The following is a 21,628-nucleotide window of genomic DNA, read 5'->3' on the forward strand; positions in this document are numbered from 1 at the left end:
AAATACTAATTTTCTCTTGAGGTGGATTCTGTTTGACTTTCTATTTATAGTTTACTAACATCATGGTTTGGATTGTAGCGTATAAATGGTGTGTAGAATTCCTGATCAGATGCAGTGAGATTTTGAAGACGATAGTTTTTTGTTTTTTTTTTGTTTTTTTGTATTTTACATTCACTCAACTGGTGAGAAAAGCAACAAATATTTAATGGTCACAGCTCTGCTAACTCCAGCTAGAGGTACTTTGTTGTAGACCCCACAAAATTAAAATCGAAGGTGTTTTTGTTAGTTTTAACTCCCCAACAGGAGGTATAGAAATGCGTGCAGTCCACTTCACGCGTTCTATGTCAAGGCTGTAGCCATATATGTGAAAACTTATGGAATTTGACGTGTTTAAATATGTAGATTTTGAACCACATGCTTTATTTTTCAGAAAATCGGTTATCAGTGGATGTCTTAGGTCAGACTGAGTCATTACGCCTGATGGCATCTATTTACACAAGATTAGATTTTATGGAAAAGTATTAAACAAAAAACCTCACAGGCCACAAATTTTGTCCAGTCTTCACTAGCATTGCCACACTTGGTCTCCCCACAATTCTATCCGTATGGCTTTAAGTTTTTTTTCTTTGAAATGTTCACCTGTCACAGCCAGCTGAAATCAGTGGTGAAGCCTCCAGACAGTAAGTGACAGCGTATCGTGACAGAGCTTTGCTGCATCGAAACCAAACTCGATACATGAGTTTGGGACCCCACTGTGAGGCAGCACACAAAATTTGGTGTCATTTTACTTCTACTGGACACTATGTTGGACTACAAGCTGCCTTTTGTTTTTTCTGTTCTTGTGTGTTGACATTCCCTTGACCTGTTCTGACATGTTACTACAAGCAGCTGAGTAATTTGAATTTTCAGATTTTTTTATCAAACATTTTGAGTAGAGTAAAGGAAGAGGTGTCTGTTTCATCAGTATCCCAAAACTCCTGAGCAGCTCCATCATCTCAGTGAGGACAGAAACCATGAACTGAGGTTAAAAAAAATGTTTTGTAATTGAGCTGACTTAGTGTGGGTGTGTTCCTTCCCTCTCAGGCACAGATGGTGTAGGTTAGAGGTCAGAGGCTCAGGTTAAATTATAGTCTGTGGTTCACTGCCTTATCCGGTTATGGACATATGGAGCTCTGTTGGAAAAGCTGCAGACACCAGTTAGCAATGACAGGTGTGTGTGTGTGTGTGTGTGTGTGTGTGTGTGTGTGTGTGTGTGTGTGTGTGTGTGTGGCCAGATTCTGAGTCTGAAAAGCTTCTGTGGTCTTTAAAACATGAGTACTTCTCAGCATTATGAATAAAATCAAAGTCTTGTGCAGATGACGGTAACGAATCCATATGAAAAAGGTTCTTCAGTGTTTTTACAACGCAATGTGCCATTTCACGACATCACATCAGTGTCTGTGCAGGATTTGCACATGACGTCATCACTTGTTAGTCACTCTTGTTTAGACGTAGTTTTGGTGATGGCTCTTGGATGTCAAAATCCAACCCCTTGTCCGAGTCTTGACACCTGGGTAACAGATCAAGTAGGAGAATGCCTGTTGGGGTGAAATACTATGGGGACCTTGTGTGTCCTGTGGTTACTATGGTAACCATGAAGGTCCAACAGGAACCCTGAACATGAGATGGCTAACGGGGCTCTGGAGAAAGAAGTAGTCCTCAATGGCAGATTAGGCGGAGGAGGTGATGCTTGTCACCCAACAACTATGAAGGCAGATGAAGGCTGCAGTAGGTCCTCAGACCCCGATCGTCTGGGATTTCCCAGCTGCTGGACCAGGCTAAGGAGTTGTCGAAGACAGTGTGTTTGTCAGCGTCCAGCGTCATTCCCACATTAAACAAACCCACCCACAGGTGTCTCTAGACTGACTTGGATATAGAGTTTCACCATCCCATCCAGGAATCCACCAAGCGATGATCTTCCTCACCAATGAGGCACTGCCACATGGTGATCGAGCTTCAATAATACAAAATGTCAAAGTTGTAAACAAGATCATCCAGCCTGGGCTTAAACTTAGAGATAAAACCCAAATTAGTGAAACTTAGTATCCTCCATTAATATGGGTTTTATGTTTAAACTTCTCTCGGTTTTCCAAGTTGTTTTTTAAGGTAATCCAGCAGTTTACTGTGGCTACATGTGTCATATTTATGTATTTTTTTTTTAAAGAAATCTTCCGCAACAAACACATTGGAATGATGTTTAAGAATTCTGACTTGTTTAGGTAATTGTTGTGTGTTAACGCTGGGGTTGGTTTGTGCTTCAACAGTCCTCTGAAAAGACGATGCCCAGTGTTGGTAACAACCATGACTGCTTTCATCTCCCTGCCTGAATTTAAACTTTACCTGGTCCAAGATATGTAAGTCCTGTACAGGGACCTGTGGCGCATTGGTGCGGGTGCTTATCCCGGGTTCTGTAGCTTGAAGATGAGACACTGGTTGCCTCCCAGCCAATGGCAGTCCTCATTTACAGCTTAATTAACTTTCATATGTTGATAAAAGCATCTTGTCCTTCTCTAATTGAAACCATTTATTGGTGGGGAATTTGTGAAGGCAAGAGGAAGTTGCCTTTCAAAAAAGGGAATCATCCCTCATCCAGCATGACCACTATGGGCAAAATCTTGATTTTTGTTTCCACATAATAACTAAAGACGGCCTCGTCTGATTAAAGCCATTTCTTAGTGATGTATTGGTTTAGAGGCTGCGTATCCCTTTGAAAATGGGGGTCAGTACATCACATTCCTATTAGCTATACAAATGCACCATACACCATCTTTAAAGCACTGGTCTTTTGCTATAGAGGTGATTTCCGAGATTCATCATGGCAGTCAACCGTTAATTGGCCTGGTCGATTGGAGCACTGGTATTGAACATTTTTCTGGTTCTCAGTAGTGATTTCCCGATGAGACCATTTCATTTTGATACAGCTGGAGTCACTACTTTCTGGTTGTTTACTGTCAGCAAATGTTTGTTTCAAGTATCTGTTAGTTTGAACTCTTCGTGTGGCACTGGTGCCACTGATGATCCAGATTTGGACTTTAAGGACTTTTGGCAGCTGCCTAATGAAGCTGAACTCTGTTTTTGTGCACGGGTGGTCCAGCGCCCACCGCTGCAGCTCCGCTGGGGGTCTGTATTCCAGCATCCACGTCACCTCGCTAAGTGACAGTCGGGTGATACTGGCAGGAAAGGGGAGCGGGCAGCACTTCATTAAAGTGCAGCATTACTCCACTCGCACCCTCTCTTTGTCTACATGCACACAAACACACACATGCACTAGGTGCAGGCCACTTCATTTAGTCTGAGAGATAGAAAGGACAGGCCCCAATGGATTCTCCTATTAATGTTTAATGAGCCCTCGGGCCTGAAAACTGCCTGCCGGCTCCTCTTTTCCCCGTGTCCAGGAAACAAACAGTGACTTGGCTGGAAAACACATCGGCCGGCCGTCCCTGTACCTGCCCGCCTGTCTGCCCGCCAGCCATTAACCCCCCAACTCTGTCTGAATTATTGATGAGGCTGTCTCTCTGCCCACCCACCCAGCCCACTCCCGGCAGCAGGAACGGCGACGTCTTGATGGTGTTTGGGAAAGTGCGGCAGTGGCTTTCTGAGTGCGTCCTGTTGGCGTTTGGAGGGGGAAGCTAATTGGTCCATCAGTTTCAGCCTGAGATGCTTCTGGCGTTTGTTCTTGAAGAAGCCGATGTTAGCTCTTTCGTGCCCGATACAGACTACGTTTGACTTTGTTTCCGGTTTGATGTGGGTCGACGCGTTCTTGTTTATTGTTTTAGCTTCACTTCGTTATGTAGTAAATTATCAACCGATATGAAATGGATGAACTTTAACAACCGGCCAGCTACTGTTTTAACATGAATAAATCATAAAGTCTCCATATTAAATATGTATATGCATAATGTAAACAAACAGCTACATAACGCAGTAGTTTGACCACCACAAGAAGCCTCTGTTGTGTTTTGTCTTCTTTTCCTGTTCATAAAGCCTGTAATTTTTCTGCACGCAATAAACAGTTTGTGATTCTTTTGAGCAAAGTTAATATAAGTTTTAAGAGTTCTTGAAAAGCTGAACTCTGTTTGGCTTGTAAAGTTGGTCCACATCTACAGAAAACAGTTGCTTATAAAGATTAGATTAGATAGAAATTTATTGATCCCTTAGGAAGACTCCCTCAGCGAAATTGAGGCTCCAGCAGCATTGTATAGCAGCACACAGGGTAAGAAGCACACAGAGTATCAAAAGAGAAACTACAAAAGAAAACAGTTTGCAAATATAAATACACAAATATAAATACCAGACATAGTGATCAGTACTGGTTTACTGGCTGCAACTGTTCCTCTCATTCCCGACAACTTTCTTCTTGTTCGCCTCCTAAAATGACCAGGCCTGATGTCTGTGCGTGGACTCGTTAAATGTGGGAATGTGTTTTCATGGCATGTATAGGACTTGCATTACTCAGGTCTCCTCAATAACTAAATTAATCAGCAGCGCACAAAGTGAAAGTTTTAATGTACTTGACAGCATGGTGGTGCAAGCGGTTAGTACATTTGCTTCCATAAAGAAGGTCCTGATTTGAGTCGACCTGTATCTCAGTCTCCTTGTACATCTGAGATTTTATCAGCAAGGGCATCCGGTGTAGAACTTGTGCCAAATCAACATACACATCCATGCGGTGGATAACACCAACCACCATTCATGTGTCACCATGTCACCGTCACAGCATAAATAAATGTTCAGTCTATTTATTTCAGTTGATTTCAATCTATCTCTTTCATCATTATATACGATTACCAAAGTAAAAAAACAAAAACTACATACATAGTTAAGAGTTGAATTCAATAATTTATCTTGGAGACAGTTTTCAGATGTCTCAGTGTTGGACGTTCCCCCTGCTGCTGTCTCATATTCCTCCTTATCTACTTCCATTATTCCTTTCCTCAGCATTCCTTCACACGGAGTCAGACTGAAGAATAAAGTTATTGGTGTGTCGCCTTGAAATAAAGAGGTTGTGATGAGTGTCGATTTTGTTTCTTCTTGATGACACTGGGCGGCTCCTCTTCGACTCAGTAATGTCGGAGGTGTTTCTGAGTCTTTTTGGATCCTTGTTGTGTCTGTGTGTGCTGGTCTCCGGGTCCGACCTGTGTGTGCGCTTTAATGTGATTGTGTCTGCTTGGTTGCACAGTTGCTCCCTGCGCCTAATGGAAAAAGGCTTCACATAGAAAAGAGGAATGAATCTCGGGGTGGCAGTGTTCTGGAACCTTCTGTGGCATTGAAGAACTATTTTAGTCGTCCTCTCAGGAGCAACTGACAATATACCTGTACAAAAATCTGTCTTTGGATTCACCTTAAAAACAATAAAAATGCCAGAAATCATCAAAATACATCAAAATGACAGTTCATTCATATAAATAACTGTACAACCCACAGTGCACAAACCTACACACAACACACTACGGCTACGCTCCAGGTTCCGTGTCCACGGGATGCAAACTTCATCTAGACCTCCAACAACAGCACTTTGAACAGAGGACTTTGGTAGATATTTTCATTCAAATTCTCCTATATCGTGGATGTGACACGTCGCTAATGCGTTTGTTCTGCATTTGAGCTGCTTTTGTGGTTTACTTAAGATTTTGATAGAAATTCACAATTTTTGGCAGCTTGTTCCTCCTCTCCAAGTTTAAATTTCTCTATCACACCATCATATTAAAGGATAAAATGTCCACTTAGTTCTTACACACAAACTAAAATATTTTGGCTCAAATTGTGTTAAAAAAGTGGAGGTTTTTTTTTTTTTAAGTTTTTTTTAGAAAATGTGTCCAGTGTTTTGTGTTAAAGATCAGACAACTGAGTGAAGTTCAGTAAAATAATCTATTAAATCTGTATTATATGATGAGTCATTTTTTATGGAGCTCATTAAAAACCAGATCTGAAGAGTTAACCTTTCTTTCTTTCTTTTTCTTTCTTTCTTTCTTTCTTTCTGTCGTCTATCTACAGCACACCCACCTGGTCCGTATCATTTCCACACTTTAATAAATTACAATCATTATGATAAACCACTTCTTAAATCCTTACTTTGCTCTTTTTGTTCTGACCTCTGACAGAATGTTAAATTTTGCTCCTCATTCATTTGAACAAACATTTGACAAATATGTCTGTGTGTCACGTACAAACAGTGTCTGTCTGTGTTGCACAGCGTGTCCTCCTGCACCTTACAGCTGTAGCACACATGTAGCAGCACACGCCCTTCATCCTCTTTGACAAAAACCACCACAGTTCAGCACCACAGACAGCTCCCATCATATAGATTTGTCCCACACCAGTGTTGGCACCATCGTGCACGTGTGTGCGTCAGTGACTGTCAAAAAACAGTATCCTATATGTGACTAGGTTTTTTGTTTTGTTTTTTTACCCAAAGTCCACCACCATCTTCTTGATAGGCTGCGACAGAGACTGTCTGTGGTTTAGAGAGTCGCTTTCTACACTCAACAAAAATATAAACGCAACACTTTTGGTTTTGCTCCCATTTTGTATGAGATGAACTCAAAGATCTAAAACTTATTCCACATACACAATATCACCATTTCCCTCAAATATTGTTCACAAACCAGTCTAAATCTGTGATAGTGAGCACTTCTCCTTTGCTGAGATAATCCATCCCACCTCACAGGTGTGCCATATCAAGATGCTGATTAGACACCATGATTAGTGCACAGGTGTGCCTTAGACTGCCCACAATAAAAGGCCACTCTGAAAGGTGCAGTTTTGTTTTATTGGGGGGGGATACCAGTCAGTAGCTGGTGTGCCCACCATTTGCCTCATGCAGTGCAACACATCTCCTTCGCATAGAGTTGAAGAGAACACCTCTCCAACGTGCCAAACGACAGCGAATGTGAGCATTAGCCCACTCAAGTCGGTTACGATGACGAACTGGAGTCAGGTTGAGACCCGAACGAGGACGACGAGCATGCAGATGAGCTTCCCTGAGACGGTTTCTGACAGTTTGTGCAGAAATTCTTTGGTTATGCAAACCGATTGTTTCAGCAGCTGTCCGAGTGGCTGGTCTCAGACGATCTTGGAGGTGAACATGCTGGATGTGGAGGTCCTGGGCTGGTGTGGTTACACGTGGTCTGCGGTTGTGAGGCTGGTTGGATGTACTGACAAATTCTCTGAAACGCCTTTAGAGACGGCTTATGGTAGAGAAATGAACATTCAATACACGAGCAACAGCTCTGGTTGACATTCCTGCTGTCAGCATGCCAATTGCACGCTCCCTCAAATCTTGCGACATCTGTGGCATTGTGCTGTGTGATAAAACTGCACCTTTCAGAGTGGCCTTTTATTGTGGGCAGTCTAAGGCACACCTGTGCACTAATCATAGTGTCTAATCAGCATCTTGATATGGCACACCTGTGAGGTGGGATGGATTATCTCAGCAAAGGAGAAGTGCTCACTATTACAGATTTAGACTGGTTTGTGAACAATATTTGAGGGAAATGGTGATATTGTGTATGTGGAAAATGTTTTAGATCTTTGAGTTCATCTCATACAAAATGGGAGCAAAACCAAAAGTGTTGCGTTTATATTTTTGTTGAGTATATTTCTGTGTGACCCAGACTTAAAGACACCATGAAGTGAATCAAAAACAATTGTGAAATAAAAAAGCGTAAACACTTGTGGGGAAAACAAGCATCACCTCCGTGCTTCACTTCAGGGAGCTCTGGTGGCTGCTGGGTGCTCTGACATGCTGATGCTAATCTGTTAGCACTCTCAGCTTTGTGCTGAATTTTCTTTCAGTTTAATAGCAAAGTGCACTCAGACACGCCCCAAATGGACTCACGTCCTTTGGCCAACTCGTGCCGCTGCCATCAGCCCCTTTGTCTTTTTTTTTTTTTTTGCTGTACTGGTAACAGGTGTCTGCTGAAGTGATCAGTGGTTGTCTGTGCACATGTGTTCTCATTAGGTACACACACACACACACACACACACACTGCTCTGTAGATGTATGCCCTCCAGGCACCCAGAGTGTCATGGCAACCGTGCGACAGCCCCGGTAACGGCAAGCTCATTTTCATACAGATGAGGCGGGCTGGTTGCCGTGGAGGTCTGGACAGCCTCCTCTGCTCTCTGGTGTCACTGTGAAATTTTAATGACCTTCTTTCTCTCCTTCTCATTTTTCTCCTCTTTGGTCTCTGTGCTGTGAGTGCGTGTGCTGGTGTCAGCTTCACTCTGCAGACACACTCTGAGTGTCCACAGTTCACACAAGAGGAGAACAAAGTGTAATTGTGGAGACCTATGAGTAGTTTTTAAGGGTCATGTATTTTTATACCTGTGGACGACCTCCTCCGGTTCTGACTTCGCGGCTTCGCCAGGTTAGCAACTCGAGCTGCGTTATAGCTGCATATTTTAACTTGTTTTACACATAGCTGTCAACCAAGCAGTTGTTTCTGCTGTCAGTTTTGCATCAGACTTTAAAGTTGGAAGTCGGAATCACGTCATGGGTATTTTGTTGTACATTTTACCTCGATAGGTTGGGTTGACGTGTTTTGTTTACTCTGTCCACAGAATAATTACTAATTTCGCGTCATTTTGGTGGTGAGATTTCCTGAGCAGTGGCTCAATGCAGCTTGGCCCCGTGCACGTGGACACGAGATTAGGCATGTCCACAAAACTGCATCAGTTCGTCCACAGAGGGCCGATGTTTTCAGAGCACGAAAATGCTACTTGAAAACATGTCCCAGAGAAGATAAATATCAAAATGCCACCTTTGCATTTTCGTGTGTACAACCATTACATAAGTTTTGTGAAACCATGATGTCATAGCCCCGCCTCTCTAACCTCTAACCCAGACTGCAAGAAATCATGTAGGGCAGCTGGTCTGTGTCACAGGTCAGCGTGCTGTTTAGTGTAGATTGACACAAGTCAAGATAAGTCAGTCAAAGTAGAATCCGTTTGGAACATACTCAAATCTTTGAGACTCTTTGCCACTTTACACCGCGTTTCCGATGTCTCCGGAACGCGGCTCAATCGGCTAGCTCAGCTCGATCCATTGCAAAAATTCAGCCAGGTATGAGAACTGCTTTAGTTGAGTTCTCAGATGCCATTAAAGTTAAAACATTCAAGATGGCTCAGCGTCATAACGGCTAACATGCTAACTGCGGTACTATATTGTGAAAGAAGTTGATTACCTGTTTTCACAGCCTCAACAAAGGCTGCACATTTTTAATCAATAATTAATACTAATGACATTAAGAAGGCTGGTGGAATCGAACCCAGACCTGCTGTGAGACATGAATGCTAACCGCTGATCCACCATTAAGTAACTGTTCTGCAGAAAACTGTATAAAACAGCATTTCACAGCTCACGATGTGTTTTGGTACATTTTACTCAGCAGCACTGTGTAGTGGTGATGGCAGTGTCACGGCTGTTTTGTTGTTATTTGGATGTCATTGATTTTTAAAAGAAGGTGGATGATGATGAACTCAAGCCTCAGATTGTGCCGCTCTGTCGTTTGAAATCAACCCTAATGAAGGACACTGATTCTGTTCTTTAATATAATCTTGTTTTCCACCACCACAACTTTTATTTTTTCAGGAAGAGGTGTCCAGAGAAGAAGAAAATGGAAGGATCGATCCAGTTGGCCGCGCTGACTCCAGTGTTGACCACGCCCCTGTGAGGTCACTAGAGTAAGTTTGAGTCACCTTTTCAGTCTTTTGTGTCACATTGGTAAATATAAACAGACCTGTAGGGTTAGTGGTTGCTGTTGGTAAAACAATACACCCTGTATCATAATTGTATTGTGCCGTATCATATCGTATCTTTTTTTTTTTTATTAGAATTGTGCTGTCATGAAATGCCAGCTACCTGGAAGAAATAATGACCTCATGCAGAAGAATCACAAATGATTTTAGTTTTATAATTTGTACTTCAGAATAATTTGTGTGAAGTTAAAAATTCTCCACAGACTACTGAACAGTGATGTGATTATGTATCGTGATAGTATTGTATTGTGGAGGTAGTGTATCCTTTCATCGATACTCTTAATTATAGAGGTTGACCAATTCAGTTCAGGTATTTTATCTGTAGCCACTTTCTAAAATGTCCGGTATGCATCCTCCACCTACCACAACGTGAGATCCACGTCTATACTGAGAACAAGGTAGCAAGTTAGCTAAAGGAAGTGTATTTATCAACTCACACCAATTGTTTGTATTTCTGAGCGGTCTGCTTTTTTTGTGTGTCCACTCCGAGTGCTTTTAGTTGAAAATCAGCTAATCTGTGATAGCAGATTGGGCAGATGCTATGTTCCTGTTGAGGGTGAGTTCTTATCGCCCTCCATGATAAGATAGTTGTTAGGTGTTTATTGCTGTCACAAAAACAAATCTCTTTGTGTAGATTTTTTCTGCCCACTGAGAATGCTGAGACCACTGGAATGAAATGTTTGTGGCTGCACTGCCCCCATGATTTCTCATGGTACTGTAGTACTTTGTCCATATCTGTAAGCTTTCAGAAAATGGACATAAATACAGACAAAATGTATATCTATAGCCTGGACAGATGGCTGAACCTTTCTCTGAGCACGTACGTCTCCATGCTTATCCCACTTTTGCGAACGTTCCCTCCTATGGAGTTGTGTGCTTCCGCTCAGTTGTGCTCTTGGATCTGCTCCGGGTGTTCTTGTGACCTCCACTGGTGGTTCTTTCTAGTCAAACGTAACGACTCTAGCTGTATCTGATGTTTAGGAGGTGGTCATACCTGTATGAAGTATTCCCATGAGTAATCCAACATAGAAAGCGGGAATTATTAGCAGTTTGTTGATCGTGGTTTGCTGCGGAGCCTCATGGTAAAACCGCTGCAGCATTACCGCTCTCTTGTTTAAAAGGAGTAAAAGTTTGTGTCTTTATTAGTTCTGAAGGATGAAAGATTTAATATTCTCTTTGTGGAAGTGGCAACTTTTCCAGGTATTCTTAAGGAATTCATCACTGCCACACCCACACAACCTTAAAGCTGATTTGGGTAAATTTGCTCGCCTCCATCATCTCCTACATGACATACTAAAAAAAAAATAAAACTTTGAAGGTTCTACTACTTCATAATCCAGGTTTGTTTGTTCAAAGTCTCATTTTAAACCCTGCTCCTTGATTTACATAATTCCCTTTTGTGGGAGCAAAATGATCCTCGTCTCTGCGACGGCGCTCACCCACGCACGGAGCTATTCAGCTGCTGTTATTAACAACTGTGTTTTGTTATTTTGCTCTGTTGCATGCTTCCAGTTTAATATGCAGGTATGGTGTTATTATTTTTCCTGTGATTTTTCAAGAGACTCAGACATCTCCCGCCTCTTAGTTGTCAACAAGAGGCACGTTTTCCCAAAGCTAATCATAGTCTTTGTATCAAAGCTGCGAGTCAATTGGATTTGGCGTATAATGTGGAGATGCTCAACAGCCAAACGCGGCGCCTCGCAGAAGAGACGTGACTCTTTATTGCTTTTAATGAGTCAGAAAAACGTGTTGATAAAAATCATCCATGTATTCGTGCACTGTGATGATCCCGCGCTTAACTGCTAATGTCTGTGCCAGCAGCGTTTTAATTTAGGTTTTCCAATACATTAATTAATTTTAGATTTTCACAGGATTGAAATCCATCCTGATCCTCACCGTCAATCAAGAGGCCACATTGAATAATGTACTTTTAAAAAAGGTGACACTGAAGCGACATTATTTGTGGGAAAACGATCTTCTTGGCAGCAACATGTACAACCCCTGGCAAAAATTATGGAATCACCGGCCTCGGAGGATGTTCATTCAGTTGTTTAATTTTGTAGAAAAAAAGCAGATCACAGACATGACACAAAACTAAAGTCATTTCAAATGGCAACTTTCTGGCTTTAAGAAACACTATAAGAAATGAGGAAAAATAATTGTGGCAGTCAGTAATGGTTACTTTTTTAGACCAAGCAGAGGGAAAAAAATATGGAATCACTCAATTATGAGGAAAAAATTATGGAATCACCCTGTAAATTTTCATCCCCAAAACTAACACCTGCATCAAATTAGATGTGCTCGTTAGTCTGCATCTAAAAAGGAGTGATCACATCTTGGAGAGCTGTTGCACCAAGTGGACTGACATGAATCATGGCTCCAACACAAGAGATGTCAATTGAAACAAAGGAGAGGATTATCAAACTCTTAAAAGAGGGTAAATCATCACGCAATGTTGCAAAAGATGTTGGTTGTTCACAGTCAGCTGTGTCTAAACTCTGGACCAAATACAAACAACATGGGAAGATTGTTAAAGGCAAACATACTGGTAGACCAAGGAAGACATCAAAGTGTCACGACAGAAAACTTAAAGCAATATGTCTCAAAAATCGAAAATGCACAACAAAACAAATGAGGAACGAATGGGAGGAAACTGGAGTCAACATCTGTGACCGAACTGTAAGAAACCGCCTAAAGGAAATTGGATTTACATACAGAAAAGCTAAACGAAAGCCATCATTAACACCTAAACAGAAAAAAACAAGGTTACAATGGGCTAAGGAAAAGCAATCTTGGACTGTGGATGACTGGATGAAAGTCACATTCAGTGATGAATCTCGAATCTGCATTGGGCAAGGTGATGATGCTGGAACTTTTGCTTGGTGCCGTTCCAATGAGATTTATAAAGATGACTGCCTGAAGAGAACATGTAAATTTCCACAGTCATTGATGATATGGGGCTGCATGTCAAGTAAAGGAACTGGGGAGATTTTCGTCATTACATCATCAATAAATGCACAAATTTACGTTGATATTTTGGACACTTTTCTTATCCCATCAATTGAAAGGATGTTTGGGGATGATGAAATCATTTTTCAAGATGATAATGCATCTTGCCATAGAGAAAAAACTGTGAAAACATTCTTTGCAAAAAGACACATAGGGTCAGTGTCAAGTGTTAGTTTTGGGGATGAAAATTTACAGGGTGATTCCATAATTTATTCCTCAGAATTGAGTGAGTCCATATTTTTTCCCTCTGCTTGGTCTAAAAAAGTATCCGTTACTGACTGCCACAATTTTTTTTCCTGATTTCTTATAGTATTTCTTACAGCCAGAAAGTTGCCATTTCAAATGACTTTAGTTTTGTGTCATGTCTGTGATCTGCTTTTTTTTTCTACAAAATTAAACAACTGAATGAACATCCTCCGAGGCCGGTGATTCCATAATTTTTGCCAGGGGTTGTATTTGACAATTCCGTGTTAGGTCTTGTCATAAGATTTCTTTATGAATCTGTTCGCAGATATTTTAGATATCTCTTGCGATTTAAAGCAGCATTCGCGTGGGACTATTAAAGGATTATCTTATACTCCAGTGTGACTTATACCGACATATCACACATTCATTGTTAATAAAAACTATAATCAGGGGTGCACATAACTGGTACTCATGGTGCTCGTGTGTGCTGAACATTGATGCACAGCAGAGGGAAACACTTTTCACTTCAAAAGAGCGAAAGTGCTTCTTAAGAGGAAAGCAATGACAGATTGTAGGAAAAGTGTTTCCCTCTGCTACACATCAATTATTTTTACCATTCACAAGCACCACGAGTACCAGTTATGTGCACGCCTAACTATAATGACTCAGATTTTCCCCAAAATCAAAGCACAAAACAAAGTAACTTCTAATAATAAAAGAATAAATGGCAATTTAAAAAAATACTCTGCAACAATGTACAAAAATCCCAAATTAAAGAGCTGATAATACAAAAAAAAGGTGCGACTTGTATAAGGGTTTTTCCTCTTCAAGAGGCATTTTTTAAAACAGCTGTGACTTAAACTTTGCTGCAAATTATACAACAGAAAATACAGCAATTACTATTATCAATAAAAAAAATGTGATTTATGGGGGGGGGGGGGGGGGGCATACAAGTGGCAGCGGATTATAAGTCACAGGTTCTCCAAAACTAGTAAAAACAAAACAAAATCATGCATCTTGTCATCTGGAAAACAGGGCAGCTTCCCAAAGTGGTTAAACCTAAAAACTACTACTTATACTTTGAAAATATAGTAAGTCCCTTCAGCTTCTCCCACTTGGGGTTGTTAACAGCAGATCAGAGAAGGATCTGCGTATGGTGTTGGCACAACTTTTACACCGGATGCCCTTCGTGACGCAACTCCATATTACATGGAAAATGCACAGTGGACTTGAACCATGGACCTTCCGCACTGAAAACAAATGCACTGAACCGCTTGTCCACCACCCCACTAATTCTGTTACAGATCAAAATAGAAAATACTTTCAAATAAATTTGAATAAGTAAAAAATGTAATCAGTAATAGGTTTTTTGGGTGACAGAGCCCGAACTCCTGTCACCAAAGAAGCAAAATGTGAAGGGAAACAAAATCGTGATGGTGACAACATAATGTAGTTTACAGCCTCACCACTTGGTGGCACTAAATCCCACACACTATAGCTTTAAGAATCCCCAGCATATGTCTCCACAGATTTCCACTTTGGGGCTGGGATGCAGCACAGTACAGCGTTCCCAACAGGTTCCTGCTGCCTGGGGACAGATGTTTGACCTCTGTGTGCTGTGTGCACAAGACGTGCACGACCAGACGCTGATGAAACAAAGAGCAACACTCAAACGTATGAAAATGTCTGGTACACCCTCGTTCCAGTGTCAGACTCCTGCCCGCTCTGCCGGAGCCTTCCTCTGGATCAGCCATACCTTTATGATGGCACTTAACCAGGATTTTATATAATTCAGCTCTTGACTAAAGCTATAAAATAAGAGGATCTTCACCACATGAACTCCAGCGTTATTCCCGTGAACGCCGTGAACCACTCATTAGGGTCTGTCGTTATTCCAAGCCGTTACACGTTAGGGGAGATTTGTGGAGGCAGCTGTCTCGGGATCCCACGACACATCGCATCCTGTCAGTAAGGGCAGCTTAGCTCAGATTGGGAGCACGAGGATGTTTTGTCCTGTCCCCATGGATCCCTGTAGCACAACCCGGAGATGAGAAATGTCCATTTTTAAATTGGGAATACGTGTTCCGTCTTGTACAGGCTGAGACCTGTTGGGAGATTTGATCTCCTGAATACTTGTAAATTTGTGTTGTTACGTTGCTGTGTCACACCAGCTTTATTCCTGCTGGAAGAAAACCCCGGTCTCGGTTATGAAACGTGCAGTAATATCACCGTCCAAACTCATCTTTTGGTATTTGCATGATTTTGAAATGTAGCTCTGATGAATCTCTGTCTGACGGCACCCTTTAGAGATCACTTTAAGTTTGAATGTTGTGTGTGAGTTTTATTGAGTAGTTTTGTTGATTGATTTCTTTTTTAAATCCTGTTTTCTTTCTTTGATTGGTTGGACTGCTCTGTATTCTTTGTTTTCTTTATGCATCTCCTGCAGCACTTTTTTTTTTCTTTTTTTTTTTGCTCCATCAGCATTTTATGTTCTCTTTTGTTTTTACCCACATGGTGTCACATCTGTCCTCACCTTTAAACCCCCCCACCCTCTGCCCTGGTCGCTCTGTCATCCTTCCGTCACCGTCTCCCAGAGACATAGTCAAACTGGTGGAGGTGTCAAACGATGGCGGGCCGCTGGGAATCCACGTGGTGCCGTTCAGTGGCAGGGACCGCAGGTAAAAACAAGAAACAAACAAAACTATGAGATTGCTGTGACAACCGTCTGTGGCTCTGCAGGCAGCGACTTTAAAATGTTTTACAAATGATGACGTCTTCGTCTGTCGAAGAGTCACCTGTAGATTTATACAGAACAGGGACAAAAATGATTCATATTTCATTATTTATTAGCATTTTGTCTTCTTGTTCTTTTGTGCGCGCGCGTGTGTGTGTGTATATATATATTAATAAAAATAACAGGAATTGGTCAGTGTCTGTAAAATCTCACCAGTTAAAACAAGACCAGGCCCGGTTTCATAAAGCAACCTAATCTTTCAGTCTACTAAACTTTCTTAGTGGACTACAGTTAGTCACCCAACATTATCTGTCTAATCACTGTTTCACATCAATAGCTAAACTTGCAGATTAGCTGTCTTACCTTAGTCAACTTTTTAACGGGCCTAACAGCCTCGTGCGTGCCGTTGCCGAGAGACGACTCCATGCGTGACAGTTTTGTTTACTTCCGGGTTGGATCTTTGTCATCCAGACTTTGTTTTGATAACTGGCTTTATTAACATTTACGGACACATGCGAGCTGCAGAACGACGTGCTTAGCACTTAGCCTAGCAGTTTCACTCTTCAGTTTCTTCTTCTACACTTTCATCAACCTTTTTCTGCACACAACGCTGCTCACCGTAACAGTGACACCTGGTGGCTAATGTGAGAACTGTCACAAACACATCATGACAGTCGTCTGGTGAAGCCACAGCCAAAAGCAGAGGAAGTTCTCCTTTTCAAGGAATACAAGCGATGCAGAGGTGCTCTGGAGTGTTCCATCAAGTGGTGGTACATGATAGCTGCCATTTTTTGAGGTGGGGTTTTCTCGACTGTACCAGGCTAAAGAGTTTAGTTGGGTAACGTGAAACTTCAGCCGACTAAGCACTTTGTGCAACAACTAACGTCAAAAAACTAGTCAACTAAGTGAGTTTATTCAACTAAACAAGATTAGACTGCTTTATGAAACCAGGCCTAGGACACAATGACTGAATATCCCGGTTCACCATGGATGTTTTTGAAGGTTTTCCAACATTTGGACCAGGTTTCAAACCGACTTTTCTCAGTGTATATTTGTGAATATCAGAACAGGGCTTTACATGTAAAATGTAACGAGAAAACTGCAAGTTTAAGTTAATCACCCACTACACAAGACAAGATAATTAGGAAACTGTCTCGTTCTTGTGCAGACAGGTTTGTATTAGCAGCATGCTAACTAGTTACCTTGGTAATTACTGGAGAAGCCCCGAGATAATCTAGCAAGTCAGGGTGGGTGTGTGTGTGTTTGTGTGTGTGTTGGTGGTGCAGATTCAAAATTTGCGCAAAAGTTAAATGTTGCTCAAAAGTTTTTTATTTTTGCTTTTGCTCAGATTTATCATTTATTATGTTTGCTTAATGACATTAGAATTAATTGATTTTGTGTCAATATTAAATTTATTTTGTTTATTTTTTTAATTTTAATTAATGTTACTTTATTCCATTGCATTCATAATCTGGCTTTTTTTTTTATAAATTCATCTGCAAACTGTTTTTCTTAAACTTGCTGGTTAAACTGACTTTAAGAAATGTAAATCTGCTTTTAGGGAGTCTGCAGAAAGCTTAGAGACCACACACACACGGCACCGTGCACGTACATGTCTTACGTGTGTGCACAGGCAGTTCTGCATGGTGAAGCCATTTGCCATTTTACCGTCATCAATCTTTGTCGATCGGCAGTTTGCAGGTGACTGTCGTGTTTGTGTGTGTCCGCTGTAACAACAACTTTCCATGATTCACAGCACACCCTGCGTGAGCCTCGCACACACACGTGCAGACGTGCATATGTTAAATAAACTGCGGAATTCCACATCTGCTTTAAGGATCCTCACGCAGACACTTTGCGGCTGCTGCCGTCGAGTCATGAGTCAGGTTTTAAGTTAATGTTAGCTGTTTTCAGTGAGTATAAACCTTTCAAACTCAACATTTAACAGAGAAACAAAATGACTTCAGACTGATCTTAATGCTCATTTCCTTTTATCTGCACTCACTTATTTTCTGCTGCAGTAATGGAGTTTAAAGTTACAAATAACGTTGTGACAAATGTTTGACTTCCCGCTCGCCAACGTGATCGACTCTGGAGGGGAAATAAAACATCAGCGTCATATCATTATCCTCGTTGCCTGACTTCATCTGCCTAAAAGCTCGTTTGTCAGCCACTTTTCTGGTATTGAGGAAACGTCAGGCTGGACGAGATTAAGATGCTCAGCTTTCATCAGAGAAACGGCTTCTCAAAGCAAATGGCTTTGTGTTGTCACTCAAAGTCCATCAAACTCCATCCTTGGAATCATCTTTAAACTTTCTTTTTTTTCTACCTCTTGAACTCTTCTGCCGCCTGTCTGTAATCTCACTCCTGTTTATTGTGCGTTATAAGTCTTGGGTGAGGGTGAGCGTTAAAGCTTGGATACCCTGACTATGAGCATTATATACCGCCGATTTTAAATCTGCAAAGTTCAGGTTTTGTTCGATCTCGTTATGCAGCCGGGAGGCCTAATCTAGTTTTCCACACCAGATCACAGTACAGCTCTCTGTCACAGCCCACCGTGTCTTTGGTGCAGCTTGAGGACGTGCGCCCTTGCTGTGTGTGGTGGCTTTAGGGTCGTGGTTAACTAGCAAGTCACAGCCGCTAATAGAGCGACTTCCTGAGCTGGAGATTTGAGACAAAACAGGTTTTCCCAAAGGACGCCACTCCTGCACCATTAGTGAAGGTGATATGAGCGGAAAGGAGTCATTTACAACAATTCAAAATAAAATGAGATCTATTTCCAAATCGCCGGGAGGCCTCATGTTTAATAAGTGACGCCCGCGTTACTGTTACATGTTCATATGTCCAGAGTGGATTTCATTAGCAATGCTAAAGAAATCACACCAGCGGTGTCCGGCATGGTGATGCGGTAGAAATGTGCGTTAAATGCACCGCATTGCAAATGTGTGCAGAACACCGATGGTACGGTACGATCCAGATGGTTGAAAGCTCACGCAATGCAACCGCTGCTGTATTTCCTTTATGATGTCATAAAGTGTGGTGTTGATTACATGTTGTTAAAAGCAGACGAGCAAAACAGGAGCTGCTAAAACAACCAAACACACTGAAACACCTGTGACTAAAGTCCACTGGATGTCTGAAAAGAATGTGTGTGAGGAGGTGATGGAGTGTTTCCATTGTTGAAACATCAAATAAGAGCAGCTGAGAGAAAGGAGCCCATAGTCTTACCCACAGCACCCTGGACTAACGGTGATGCGCTCACCTTTGACAAGTGATGCTTTTCTGCAATAGGCTTTTGCAAGGGTACAGGTCAGTGAGTTGGACCTTTTGACCTCAAGATCAACCTGTGTCTTGACGCCACCAGGCCTAACATGCATGCCATGTTTGGTCACAATCACGCAATTAGGAACGACTCTATCGGTCGTACAGTATTTTGACAAAGTACACTCTACTGACCTTGACCTATGACCTTTTGACCCCAAAATTAGTCTGCTTCTTGGTGTCATTATCTATAATGCATATTTCAAGAGTGGTGATAATCGGGTCATTGCAACTGAAGTTATCTTGCTCAGAAGTCAAATTTTGCACATCTGACTGACTCCTCGTACACAGTAACGTCTGGCCTTGCCATGGGAACAAACAAAAAAAACATACTTTTCATGGCACTGGCTTCCAAGTTACAGTGGGGTGGCACAGCAAAACAATTGTTCATTTTGTGATAAATGCATGGAATTTGGCACACATACATGTATTCTAAATTAATTACCTGTTTTCAGATATGGAGTCATCCTGGAGCTGACCTCTAATGAACTACAGGGGTCAATAAAGAACTACACCGGGGGCAAAATGTAAAAATCCACTCCAGGATGGCTCTGTATCTGAAAATAAACATTAGCTAATTTAGATTGTGTGCCAAATTCCATGCTTTTATCACAAAATGAACATTTTTTTATGGAAGTTTTAGCTAAGCTGCACCACTATTTTGCATATTTAAGGTGTCCACGGAGTGTAGGAGAGGACAACATTTAAAAATAATTTGTTCACACAGTTTTGTTCATTTGTGTGCATGAGATAAGTTAATTCCAGCAGCACGCTGGAAAAGGTGAGCGGCTGACTCACATGCAAATTCCTCTATGAGCAAACCAAACCTAGTGTTATTTTATATTTCAAGTCCTTGTCTGAAGCTGGTAACTTGTCAGATGGTCATCATGTGCACACAGACTTCTCAAACGTGGGAAATAATTGTGTCACTGGTGCCCCTGGTAACATATCAACTCCAGATTAAAATGTTGCTGAGCCACAGATGGGACAGTATGTAACGTGCACGACACTGATGACGAACTGTCACATCGTGTCACCATGTCATGTAATTGTGGTATAAGAGCAGACGTGTCTGCAGTTTTTTGGGATGTTTATGCCCTCTGCACTCAGAACTGCACGTGCCATCTTCACAAGTTGTTGATGTGAACTTTTGAACCTTTCAGGACTCTTGGCTTGTTGGTCAAGCGTCTGGAGCGAGGAGGCAAGGCGGAGCAGCAGGGCCTGTTCCAGGAGAACGACTGCATCGTCTGTATCAATAACGGTGACCTGCGGAACATCCGCTTTGAACAGTAAGGCAGCAGCTCGCCGGCGCCGCCACTCGGCCCGGTCTCCTGTCCCTGACCCTGACCCGCTCCTCTCCTTCTCTGCGCTAAGCTAACCTTTCCCCACGTTAACACCTGTCGGTTGTACCATCAGTCGCTGAAGAGGTCCTGTCGATCCTTTCAGCGTACACCCCCACCCCCTGCTGTGCTTCTGTAACCGCTCCGCTGGACTCCTTCTCTCACACCTTTCTTTCTTCCTCCTCACGTTAGAGGAAGCAGGAATAAGACGCCTGATATTAATAGCTTCTGCCTTCCAGCGGCGGTTCATTTCTCTTTCCTCTCTTTCTTTCACTAATCAAACCCACCTGCTAACGCCTCTCCTGCTCTGGAAAAGGCTTTTACTGCTGATATTCGTTCTCCTCACACGCTGCGTGCAACCGCTGGAATCCAACACAGTGACGCACATACACGCATTTCATCTCCAGTGAGCATAAATCTATATTTCACGGTATGTTTTCAACTGCGTAAGTGGAAGCTCATGCACGTTCTTCTTAAACCTCTGCTGTCGTTCAGCGGAACAGAAGGTGGAGACGTGGCAGGAAGAGAGTTTTCTGTCCCGTGGAAGAATTCACGGTCAGTTTGTTCAAATCAGGGACCATTTCAGGAAACTTCAAACGAGCTTCAAAGAAGCTCGTTTCCACCAGGACTGACAGAATGTGCATTTGTCCAAAAGAAGGCCAGTGTTTGTGTCTGTGTCTGGTTATTGTTTCTTTAAAGCCCTGCATGTAAAATCGGGGGAAAAACATATTTAAGAAATCTGGATGTTAGAATTGTCAGTCAGTGTCCTCGATTGTGTTGAAAAATAAGTGAAATGACTGTTCAGAATAAAGCTCACTTTCATAGTGTCACTGCAGATGCATCACCAGTGGTTTAAATTTTAAAGAAAAGAAAGAAATCAACAGAAGAAATCATCAAAAGAAAGAAAATCAACTGTACATTTATGGTCATTGTGTCGTATTGTTCTGAATATAAGACAGCCTTTGTTATATGACTTTTCCAACACATATTTTTAAAAGGACTCAAAGATGAAATTTACTTTTTTAAATAAAGAAAATACATTATAGAAGCACATTTCATGGTAAATGTATCCTTTCCTTTTCAGTCACAGGTACACTTGCCTGTCAGTCTCTCTGAGAAGTGGACATTTTTAGGACCAGTTTAACCTTTTTTCTAACTTTTAGTAAGATTGTCTTTTTGGGGTCACCATCTTCTCACATTGCACTATGAGGCAGTCTCTTGGCTGCTCGAGAGTTGTTTG

At 41.8% G+C, this 21,628-nt stretch overlaps 1 protein-coding gene across 1 annotated transcript in view; it reads left to right on the top strand.

Annotated features, from left to right (window-relative positions):
* Nucleotides 1-21,628, top strand: part of LOC117521318 (partitioning defective 3 homolog) — a 497,351-nt gene that overhangs the window by 226,689 nt on the left and 249,034 nt on the right. Inside the window, exons 6-8 of the mRNA XM_034182632.1 lie at nucleotides 9,632-9,723; nucleotides 15,588-15,671; nucleotides 20,212-20,337. Coding sequence (XP_034038523.1) covers nucleotides 9,632-9,723; nucleotides 15,588-15,671; nucleotides 20,212-20,337 — 302 coding nt within the window. The remainder of the gene's footprint in view (nucleotides 1-9,631; nucleotides 9,724-15,587; nucleotides 15,672-20,211; nucleotides 20,338-21,628) is intronic.

This window comes from Thalassophryne amazonica, chromosome 12 (assembly GCF_902500255.1).
Source record: "Thalassophryne amazonica chromosome 12, fThaAma1.1, whole genome shotgun sequence".
Lineage (NCBI taxonomy): Eukaryota > Metazoa > Chordata > Actinopteri > Batrachoidiformes > Batrachoididae > Thalassophryne > Thalassophryne amazonica.